At 42.8% G+C, this 12294-nt stretch overlaps 1 protein-coding gene across 4 annotated transcripts in view; it reads right to left on the bottom strand.

Annotated features, from left to right (window-relative positions):
- Nucleotides 1–12294, bottom strand: part of fam135b (family with sequence similarity 135 member B) — a 471310-nt gene that overhangs the window by 43062 nt on the left and 415954 nt on the right. For all 4 annotated transcript variants that reach the window (XM_078540962.1, XM_078540963.1, XM_078540961.1 and 1 more), the window contains one exon: nucleotides 7215–7312. In XM_078540962.1, the coding sequence (XP_078397088.1) occupies nucleotides 7215–7312 (98 nt within the window). The remainder of the gene's footprint in view (nucleotides 1–7214; nucleotides 7313–12294) is intronic.

Genomic DNA, 12294 nt, shown 5'->3' on the forward strand with positions numbered 1-12294 from the left:
TTAAAGGGTTACACTTTTTTTGCTGTCAGGAAGATATAATTCTCAAAATGTTATTGGAATTTATTGTAAAATAGTGGTATCTGTGTCTGTGTGTGTGTCTGAGAGACTTATTTGGATTAAAGGTAGCTGGTCTGAAGGCTTTGATATAAACATGGGGGAACCATAAAACCACAAGACGTAGGAGCAGAAGTAGGCCATTTGGCCCCTCAAGTCTGCTCCGCCATTCAATGAGATCATGGCTAATCTGTTAATGCTCAACTCTACTTTCCTGCCTTTTCCTCATAACCTTTCATTCCCTTACTGATTAAAAATCTGTCTATCTCATCCTTGAATTGACTTAATGACCCAGTCTCTACAGTCCTCTGTGGTTAAGAATTCCACAGATTAACAACCTTCCGAGAGAAGAATCTGTCTTAAATGGGCGACCCCTTACTCTGATATTATGCCCTTTGGTCCTAGACTTTCCCACAAGGGTGAAACAACCTCTCAGCATCTACCCTTCATGCCCCATAAGAATTTTATATGTTTCAATAAGGTCGCCTCTCATTCTTCTACACTCCAATGAGTACAGGCCAAACCTACTCAACCTCTCCTCACAACAAAATCCATCCACACCTGGGATCAACCTAATGAACCTTCTCTGGACTGCCTCCAAGGCCAGTACATCTTTCCTTAGATAAGGGGACCAAAACTGTTCACAGTATTCTAGGTGTGGTCTAACTAGTGCCTGTATAGTTTTAGCAAGACTTCCCTATTTTTATACGCGATTCCCTTTGAAATAAAGGCGAACATTCCATTTGCCTTTCTTATTACCTGCTGAACTTGTATGCTAGCTTTTTGGGTTTCATGCATAAGGACCCCCAAATCCCTCTGTGCTGCAGCTTTCTTCAGTCTTTCTCCATTTAAGTAATATTGAGCTCCTCTATTCTTAATACATATTGTAGATAATTGTGGCTCCAGCACTGATCCCTGTGGCACTCCACTAGTTACAGGTTGCCATCCTGAAAATGCTACCCCATATCCCAACCCTCTGTCTTCCATTAGTTAGCCAATCCTCTATCCATGCTAATATACTACCCTCAACACCATGGGCTCTTATCTTAAGTCGCCTTATGTGTGGTACCTCATTGAACGCCTTTTGGAAATCCAAATATATTACATCTACTGGTTCCCCTTTATCTATCCTGTTTGTTACCTCCTCAAAGAATTCTAATAAATTTGTCAGGCATGATTTCCCCTTCATGAATCCATGCTGACTCTGCTTGATTATATTATGCATTTCTAAATGCCCTGCTATTACCTCCTTTATAATAGACTCTAACGTTTTCCCAATGACGGATGTTAAGCTAACTGGCCTATAGTTACCGGTTTTTGTCTCCTTCCCTTTTTGAATAAGGGTGTTACATTGGCAGTTTTCCAATCCTCTGGGAGTTTTCCAGAATCTAAGGATTCTTGGAAGAATACTGCCAGTGCATCCACTATCTCTGCAGCTATTTCCTTTAATATCCTAGAAAGTTTAGAATGTAAGCTGTAAAAGGACATTTGCATTTTTAAATAGATCAGACTAGATTGTTTTTAAAGGAGGGGTGAAATGTGTCACCTAGCCAGGTGAAGTTTAGAAACAGTGGGCAGAATTTTACATCCTGCGGGCAGGTACCGCCCGACACGACGGAACGTAAAATGATGCGTGATGATGTCGGGCGTGCGTCCTGAAGTCATCGCGCTGTTTCACAATATTTCGTTCAGCGGGCACGCGCCGGAGTCTGCTGCTCGCCCGCCGATAATTAAAAGGCCTATTAAAGCCATTAATGAACTAATTAACTTCAAATTTACGTTGCCCATCCAGCCTAACGGTTGGTGGGCAGGCGAAAAGGCCAAGCGGCCTTTACCTTTTTTAGGGAACCTCATCCACGAGCGGGATGAGGTTTCCTAAAGCTAATTCTGATTATATAAAAACTTTATTTTGAAAATAAAAACATCTCCCATCTCATGTGACACAGTCACATGAGGGGACATGTTTCCTTAAATTTTTACTGTCCTTGTATTTTTTTTTAAATTGCTTCAATCTCCTTGAGGCATGGCGCTGCCTCAGGGAGATTGAAGCATTCTTTCGCGTACATGCGCAAAAGAGCACTGGACCCAGCTCTCTCTCCTCCCACCGCCTGGGCAGGTGGCGCTCAGCGCTATTGCTCGCGATCCACACAGAACGGGCCTTAATTGGCCTGCCCGCATGAAATCGTGGTGCTGAGCTGATCGCAGGGAGCGGTCGGCTCTGCTACCGCCCCTGTCCACTCCCGCCGAGCCCGCCTGACCAATCTAAAATCCTGGCCAGCGTGTTTATTTATCACAAAGATTACTGGTAAAACTTAGTGCTATGAGAGATTTTTATTATCAGAAAAATAAAGTCCAAAGACACAGTGAACCAATGGGAATTTGCATTCAAAAGAGAAAATATGTATAAAGGAGCAAAGGCTGTGTGTTATGGTAGGCATTTTTAAGATCTAACAAGTGTGAAAATGCCTTAGCATCTATGCCTCATGCTGCTGTTTTCAAAGAACCGAAGTTAAGAAAACTCACCTTGAATTCGACTGGTTCAGTGTATTGTGTGTCACCTTGCCTGGGCCATTTAAAATCTGTGCTTCACTGTTGTGTTAACAAAAGTGTCACTGGGAGTCAGATTAAGTAGGGGATTTAGAAGTTATCATAGTAGTAATTTGTAGATATATGTATGCGTTTAAAATCATTTCCCATCGTATTAAATGTTTAATCTAGTTTTGTAGAAACCTATAAGACTTGGTGTTCTTATTACTACTGAATTCATGGCACATATCTCAAAATTTATACAAATTGCAAAACAAGTTGAGGCAGTTGTTTCAAGCTTCCCTTTGGGATTTGAACAACTCAGCATTCACCATCGGCTGTGCCATAACATTTGCACGAGAGTAGTGGTTTTTTTCCCCAGTATCAATAATAGTATGTTTTTGAATTCAGGGTTTTAGTAGATTGTTACAGATTTATTTTTTTCCCTATAATTTTGAAATATTTCCCATTGCTATTGCATGACTCCTGAGGACTGTATATATCTACTCATCCAGTATATATACTATGGCGAGTATATGGGGGGACATGGGAGGTGGAATGGGGATCTGAGAGGGCATGGGATGGCATGGAGTGTGGGTAGGGGTGAGGTGGCATAGAGAGGCATGGGTGACCTAAAGGGGCATGAGGGGCGGGTGCAGGGGGTAAGTAAGGTTTTGGGAGCTGGGCTCCCCTAACTGGCCCACCTTTGCACACCCACACTCCTTATAAAATTCATCATGATTCGCAAAATACACTGCGACCCCAAATTCCAGGCAAAGTCAATATATGGGTCGGGTGTGCATTTAGGAAGGTGCAACAGTACGCAGGTCGGGTTTTCTGAGCCGACAGGAAAATCCAGTACAGTGTGTCCATAATTTGACATTGTGCTCTAGAAACAGCAAGCCAACTCGTCACCAAGAAGTTGGCACAGGGAATGATCCCTGCAGTTAAATGGTTAGACTCAAGGCACACCAAATGCTGGCCTCAGGCCTAATTAAAATGAGACCAGTGAGCTGTGTACAGCTGCTGGGGCTAACGCCAGTGAAGGAGAATTAAATTGCAGGCTGGCCCTCAGGGAGATTGTTAAAGACAAAGGGGAGGCAATCACGAGGGAGTCATCATTAAAGGGTGGGCAATCAGGAGGTGGGTAGTGACTGAGAGAGGTCAATCGGGTGAGGTGGGGTGAGTCCCTTTAAGGGTGCATGTTAGGCTTCCTGCATGCTGTTAACCCAGGAATACAATTTGTACAAGGGGCCTCTAACAGGCACAAGGCTCTTTACTTGCAATTGTTGGGGGGGGGTTATTACTTTGGATATAGCAATATGGCGTGCAGTGCACACTTGGCTCGCAATGAGCGGGTACTTCCTGTCTGCAATATTGGAGGCTAAGTTGGCAGTTTACCAGCATCTGCTGAGTGCAGGCAATGGACTCTACCAGCAGTATTAGTTAAAGCCTTCTGGCTCCTGAAAAATAGTCATGGTACCCTTGAATTTCCAGACCTTTATGTAAAGATATGAAAGGATAGCTTTACATTGATTTTCAATAGAAAAGAAGGTAGCGCTGTGAACAAAACATACTCTTCCCCCTTCTTGTAATTTTAAACCTAGGATGTTCTCTGACTTGCAATTGACAGCAATCAGCAAGAACAAGCAGGGTGTAATCTCCTGGCAATAAGCAGTTGCCAACAATTACTCTGCAGTTTGGAAAAGAAACAACCCGCTTTGAAACTCGTTCTTCTCCTTGGTAGAAGAACGGAAGAAATGAGTTACTGCTGGAAGCTAGATAATTGCTTGTGTTGCGAAGCTGGCCCCTTTCCTTTCACGCAGGTCCGCATTCAACAATCACAGAGAAAGTATCATTTGCTGAGTGAACTGGATATGATCTATTATGCCCGTGCTTGGTATTGTCTCTGGAGAGACATGGAGGAGAGGCAGGGAATGGTCTGTAAATCGAGCCAAGCGTTTTGCGGGGAGAGCATTTTAGACAATTTGTAACGTGAAATGATTTTATGAGTTACCCATCACTTTATGATGAAGGACCTGGTGACTCACTACAATTTGATGGCGATTCTTCCCAAAGGCATTAGTGCAGTTAATTTCTTTTTATATATATATTGCTTTGCCCAACAAAGCATAGCTGCTGCAGATCTGTGCTCATCGAGAGAAGGAACTGTAATCCCGAGGAACAGAACACTTTTCCTTTCAGGCCATTAACCCCATGTTAGGCAATAACAGGGTAGAATGTTGACACGCTGTTATGTTCTAAGTGCGACCACATTCCAAACAAGAGTGGGAGAGAAAATAATTGGATGGGTTGGGGAGGGTGGGGGGAGGAAATGGTGGTGGTGAGTGAGTGAGAGGGGAGGAATGTTTTAAAAACAGGAGCATTTGACCTAACAATGGTGCTCACATCGCAGGTATGATAAGCTCAAGGAAGAGAGAGAGGTCAAAATTGCTGTTAGTACCCTCAAAACTGCTGAATAAACTTCCTTGGCCCCATGGAAATGAGCCAGAAGGCTTTAACTAATACTGCTGGTGGGGTCCATTGCCTGCACTTAGCAGATGCTGGTATTACTGGGCCCATCAGAGCTGCATTGGATGGATTCCTCAAGTGGTTTAGGATGGGCTTGGTGCACACCCCTGAACTGCAGCCAGAACAAAAATTTGCTGGGGGCGGGGGGAGAATGGGCAGGAGAAGTACTTGCCCTGCTGACTTGAAAACTTTCTGCAACTTATTGCATTATTTGTATTGCATATATTCTTTTTTATCACAGAATCAGAGAGTACAGAAGAGGCCCTTCAGCCCATCAAGTCTGCACCGACACATGAGAAACACCTGACTTACCTACCTAACCCCATTTACCAGAACTTGGCCAATAGCCTTGAATGTTATGATGTGCCAAGTGCTCATCCAGGCACTTTTTAAAGGAAGTGAGGCAACCCGCCTCCACCACCCTCCCAGGCAGTGCATTCCAGACCGTTAGCACCCTCTGGGTAAAAAAGTTTTTCCTCACATCCCCCCTAAACCTCTTGCTCCTCACCTTGAACTTATGTCCCTTTGTGACTGACCCTTCAACTAAGGGGAACAGCTGCTCCCTATCCACCCTGTCCATGCCCCTCAGTCTTCTCTGCTCCAATGAAAACAACCCAAGTCTATCCAACTTCTCTTCATTACTTTATATGCAAAGTAAAACTTTTTCTACTTTGTTCTAATCTGTTGGAACCCCCAGCATCAGGAGAATACCAGAAGGACAAGTTTTGATTTCCAACACCAGACAAGCTGTGACCTCAGGTCATCAATTAATGCCAAGTTACAAACATTTTCCCATGTCCACTAAGTATTGGATTAAAATTGTCAAATTCCTATAGGATCCTTGTGAGCAATAGCTTAAAGAAACTTTGGTCCCATATGATTAGGCTCGATATGAAAGGTTGAATGCAGCATCCAGTCCTCCAGGAAAACAACAGTTTACACAACGCGCTTACTTTGTTTCATGAATTTTTTGTTGTTCCCTTTCTCGGGCCCTATAAAAACAGCAATGTCTTTGCAATTATTTATTTAGAGTGTAGTTGAGCAGTTTATTCATACGAATCATCTCTTTCGGCACCACTTTTTGTAATATTCACCAGTGCTCGGGATTTTACAGGCTATTTAAATAACTTAAACTTGGGATGGTAAATGCCTCAGAGCTGCACTGTAACGCAAGAATGGCTAAAGGTGAAATGTGATTTAAGGGGTTCTTCTGTCTCTGGGCCTGCTGCATTCAGGATAACTGTCTACATATGGCATAACCAGTGCTCGTTAAAAAAATAAACCTGAATGTGGTGCAGGGTGGAGCAAGAGTGCTTGCCAACCTCCTCTCAATTGCCTCTCCTTCCTCCTGCTTGCTCCCTTCCCCCTCTTGATGATCCCCCTCTCAACTGCTTTCCCCAATCCCTCCATCCACCCAATAACCCACGACTGACCTCCATCCCTTCCCACTCCCAGGATCCACTGGAGGGGGGGAGGCGTTGGTGGAGAGGGCTCTACCGGTGATCCAGCGGTCCAGAGTTTACATCCCCATTGCCGACGAGCTGTTTGGAGACATGCTGCAGGTGTCCCTGGCTTGTCAGTCTAATTTAAATGAGGCCCAAGGCCCAATTTTATTCAGGCCTCCCACGCTGCAGTGCAGGAATTAACCAATTCATGTCAGTAGCTAACATTATCAAATTTTATTCACAATTTCTGATTCTCTTATCTTGTCTGTTAATCTATTGCACGGATTCCCTTCATTATTTCAGGATCACAGGTATCCTTTGTTCTTTTTCCGAAAAGAAGTTTTGCTTCCTTTGTCCTATCTTTAAAATCTTGAGCCTTTTTTGGTGTTCTGTTCTCAGAAATGTATAAACAGATAAAAGAAAGGTGGCTGTGGTAACATCAGAGTACATTATATCAATACCATTGGAAATTGGGATCATGCTGCTTAGCATATAACATGCAATTAGCTTCATTACACAATGTTACTGCCCTGAACGCTTCTAAACTCTACTTTTGTTTAAATGTGCAAATAACATGATTTTCACTGTTTAGTTACACACATGGTGTTGTTTACAGCTAGGAGATAATGTGCAAGGCAAGAATTGTGAATATTTTACCTTATTCTGGATATTGTCAGATTGTAGAGGTGGATATGTTGAATAATCTCATCCAAGAGTCGATCCGTCATTGCATCAAAGTCAGCAAAGGTGTCACTCTGCAGTCAAAATACATTCAAAACAAAGCAACAACTGGTGTAACATGGAAAAACAGGTCAGAACACTGTCCACCTTGTTTTGAACAGCTTGCACCTACATTTCTGCAATGTAAAGCTGACACTAAATGTAAGCTGACGCTAAAATTATTATATTTTTAAAGTTCTAATAATGCTTTGTAACAGGCACAGAGTTAACATTTTGGAATCGTGTTTCATCAGCGATGAAACAAGCAACAGAATTCCACCCATAATTCCATCTCTGCCCACCCACTCCTTCCCATCCTACACCCAACCTGGTTTGGAAAATAACCCAAAGGCATCAATTCCACGTAGGGTAATTTACCAGACAACAGTGTCTCATTTATTGCTGGACTTTTTCCAACAAAGGGCACCACAATCTACTGAATTTTTCTATAATATAAATTGTTATATAAAAGTTAGCCAACTTTCACTTTCTTTTGTTTGTTACAGGCCTTTTTTGCATCTTCCTGCCTTCATTTCATCAATGCCTTCAGTTATCCAGACACCGCAGTGATCCCCTCCACCTCTCTTTCTTCCTTCATGGCCCTCCTTAAAACCCCCACTTGGATCAAGCTTTGCTCATCCCCCTAAAATCTCTCTTTGACTTTTCATCTGATTCCTCTGTGAAGTGCTTCAGGTCATTTTCCATCAAAAGATCAATGCAAATGCAATGATGTTGCTATTTGTGTACTTTATAACTGCTGTTTAAATGTGTGTTGATCTTTCCATTCATGTAATATAGTGATTAAGGCACATTCAAGGGCAATTAGGAATGGGCAATAAATGCTGTCTAACCAGCGACACCCACATCCTGTGAATGAATAATAAAAAAAATACAATTTCAGTTGGCTGATAACTTGGGGTCAATGGCATAGACCAGGCCGGAAAGGATTCATTGAGGCAGTAGCAGAGATCTTGCTAGTGATAGTGATGAAATCTGCTAGTTACTATGATGTGCTTTGATTTTTTTTTTAGATAATACGATTACTGAGTGCATTGTAGCTGTGGGAAATGTTACTTTTCATCTGAGAAATCTGAAAATATAGTTCTAAGCCACAATGCTTTGAAATAGCAGATCGATATTTAGGCTGTTCTGTATGCCTTGTGTAGACGGCCCCATTTTGTTAACTGGATAAGGGGAGTGAAACTTGGTGGAATCGACTGTCAAGACCAAATAGTTAGACATCAGGGTGCTAATTCAGCAAAGTGCTCAGATAAAGTTTATGTAAAGGCTGGGTAGCTATGAGGAGTTGTGGCTAGATCAATCGTCTAACAGTGATGAGAAAGGATAACAAGAAAAAGGGAAGCTCTGATGAATTATTCCCAGAGAAAGAAACCTCAGTTGGTCTGGCTTCCAGGACAGAGATAACAACTATATCCTGATTGCTAACCCTGCCTCATGGTGGGTTGTTGTTACAGTAATGTTGCTGCTGTACTTTTTGCATATCATAAATCAAGATTAAATTGCTTTCCATCTACACATGTGTGTAATCCTGTCTGATTCAACAGGAATGAATCCGAGTTACATACATTTAGAGACATGTTGATTTACTAACATCTCTATAATCTATTATCTCCATTTTATGACATGGAGGAATGTTGAACAACTGGAACAGGTTGCTAGGAAGAACTGGTGCTGCCAGGATATTGGCCTTGTTCAACAAACAGCCATAGGAGTAAAGAGCTTGAATTTATACTTCACCTTTCAGGCTGTCTCAAAACAATTAGGTATTTTTGAAGTGTAGTGATTGAATTATAGAATGGTTACAGTATAGGAAGCCATTCAGCCCGTCGTGTCAGTTCCATCTCTGCAAGAGCAACTCACCCTAGTCCCACGTCCCCTTCCTTTCCCTGTGGTCCTGCAATATTTTTCCCTTCAGGTGATTATCCAATTCTCTTTTGAATGCCTCAGTTGAATTTGACTCCACCACAATCTCAGGCAGTGCACTCTAGATCCTAACCACTCAGTGTGTGAAAGTTTTTTCTCATGTTGCCGTTACTTTTTTTACCTTAAATTTGTGCTCTCTCATTCCTAATTCTTCCACCAATGGAAACAGTTCCTCCCTATCTACTCTGTCCAGACCTCTCATGTGTTTGAACACCTCTATCAAATCTCCTCTTAATCTTCCCTAAGGAGAACAGTCACAGCTTCTCCATTCTTGCTACAAAAGTGAATTAGTTCACCCTTCTCTGCATTAACTTTCATCTGCCACGTGTCTTCCCATTTCACCTGCTTATTTCCTCTTGAAGTTTATCACTATCCTCCTCATGGTTCACAATACTTCCAAGTTTTGTGTCATCTGCAAATTTTGAAACTGTGTCCTGTACACCAAAGTCTAGATCTTTATATATGAAGAAAAGCAGGGGTCCTAAAACCGCACCTTGGGAGATCCCACTATAAAACCTCCATCAGCCCAACAAAAGAACTTCACATCTACTCCCAGTTTCCTGTCACACAGCCAACCCTGTACCCAAGCTGTTACCATCCCTTTTATTCCATGGGCTCTAACTTTGCTGACAAGCCTATTATGTGTCTTTTGGAAGTCCATGTACATCAATTGTATTACCCTCATTAACCCTTCCTGTTACCTCATCAAAAAGCTCAAGCAAGTTAGTTAAACGTGATTTGCCATTAACAAACCTGTGCTGACTTTCCTCAATTAATCCACACATGCCCAACTGACTGTTAATTTTGTCTGGGTGTTTCTAAAAGCTTCCCCACCGCCGAGGTGAAACTGACAGGCCTGCAGTTGCTGGGTTTACCCTTGCACCCTTTTGAGAACACGGGTGTAGCATTTGAAATTCTCCAGTCCTCCGGCAAACTCCCCGTATCGGTTATAGTCAGTACTTCCGCAGTGTCCACCCTTACTTCTCTCAGTATCCTTGGATGCATCCCAGTGGATCAAGAAGGCAGCTCACCACCACCTTCTCAAGGGCAATTAGGGATGGGCAATAAGTGCTGGCCCAGCCAGCGGAGCCCATATCCCATGAATGAATTTTTTTTAAAAAATCATCCTGGTGACTGATCAACTTTAAGAGTAGCCAGCATTTCAAATACCTCCTCTTTATCAATTATTAGCCCATCCAGTATCTCAATTACTTCTTCTTTTACTATGGGTGTGACAGTATCTACTTCCTTCTTAAAGACAGATGCAAAGTACTCATTCAATACCTCAGCCATGCCTCCACCTCCCTGCATATGTCTCCTTTTTGGTCTCTAATTGGTGACACGGCTCCTCTTAGTACCCTTCACTGTTTATATACAAATAGAAGACTTTTGGATTTCCTTTCATGTTAACTGCCAGTCTCTCCTTATACTCTCTCTTTGCCTCTCTTATTCTCTTTTTCAATTCCCTCTGAACTTTTCATATTCAGACTGACTCCGATTTGTATCATCAACCTGACATCAGTCATACACCCGCCTATTCTATTTTGTCTTATTCTTTATTTCTCTTTGTCATTCCAGGAGTCCTGGCTTTGGTTGCCCTACTTTCCCCCTTGTGTAAATGTACCTTGACTGTACCTGAACCATTTCCTCTTTGAATGCAGACCCTTGTTCGTTTACAGTCCTGCCTGCCAATCTTTAATTCCAATTTACCTGGAACAGATCCATTTGCATGCCACTGAGATTGGCTCTTTCACAATTCAGTATTTTTACACTAGATTGTTCCTCATCTTTTTCAATATATAACCTAAGCCTTATGATCACTGATCACTCTGATCACTGTTCCCAAATGGTTCCATACAAACACAGTCGTCAATGGTGGTGGACAATGAAACAACACTGGAGGAGGAGGCTCCACATATATCCCTGTCCTCAATGATGGAGGAGCCCAGCACATCAGTGCAAAAGATAAGGCTGAAACATTTATAACAATCTTCAGTCAGAAGTGCCGAGTGGATGATCCATCTAGGCCTCCTCAGGAGGTCCCCGGCATCACAGATACCAATCTTTATCCAATTTGGTTCACTCCACATGATATCAAGAAATGGCTGAAGATACTGGATACTGCAAAGTCTATGGGTTCTGACAATATTCCGGCAATAATACTGAAGATTTGTGCTCAAGAACTTGCCGCACTCCTAGCCAAGCTGTTCCAGTACAGCTACAAAACTGGCATCTACCCCACAATGTGGAAAATTGCCCAGCTATGTCCTGTACACAAAAAGCAGGACAAATCCAAAATGGCCAATTACCGCCCTATCAGTCTACTCTTGATCATCAGTAAATTGATGGAAGGGGTCATCAAGAGTGCTATCAAGTGGCACTTGCAGCAGCAATAACATGCTCAGTGATGCTCAATTTGGGTTCCGCCAGGGCCACTCAGCTCTTGACCTCATTACAGCCTTGGTTCAAACATGGACAAAAGAGCTGAGGTCCAGAGGTGATATGACAGTGTCTGCCCTTGACATCAAGGCGGCATTTTTGACCCATCAGGGAGCCCTAGCAAAACTGAAGTCAATGGGAATCAGGGGGAAACTCTCTGCTGGTTGGAGTCATACCTAGCACAAAGGAAGATGGTGTGGTTGTTGGAGGTCAATCATCTCACTTTCAGGACATTATTGCAGGAGTTCTTCAGGGTAGTATCCTTGGTCCAGCCATCTTCAGCTGCTTCATCAATGATCTTCCTTCCATTATATGGTCAGATGTTCGCTGATGATTGCACAATGTCCAGCACCATCCGCGACTCCTCAGATACTGAAGCAGTCCTTGTCCAAATGCAGCAAGACCTGGACAATAACCAGGCTTGGGCTGACAAGCGGCAAGTAAATTTGCACCACACAAGTGCGAGGCAATAACCATCTCCAACAAGAGAGAAACTAACCATCGCCCCTTGATGTTCAATGGAATTACCATTGAATCCCCCACTGTCAACATCTTGGGGGGGGTTACCATTGAACAGAAACTGTACTGAACTAGCCATATAAATGCTGTGGCTACACAGAACAGGTCAGAGGCT

This window comes from Cetorhinus maximus, chromosome 4 (assembly GCF_964194155.1).
Source record: "Cetorhinus maximus chromosome 4, sCetMax3.hap1.1, whole genome shotgun sequence".
NCBI lineage: Eukaryota > Metazoa > Chordata > Chondrichthyes > Lamniformes > Cetorhinidae > Cetorhinus > Cetorhinus maximus.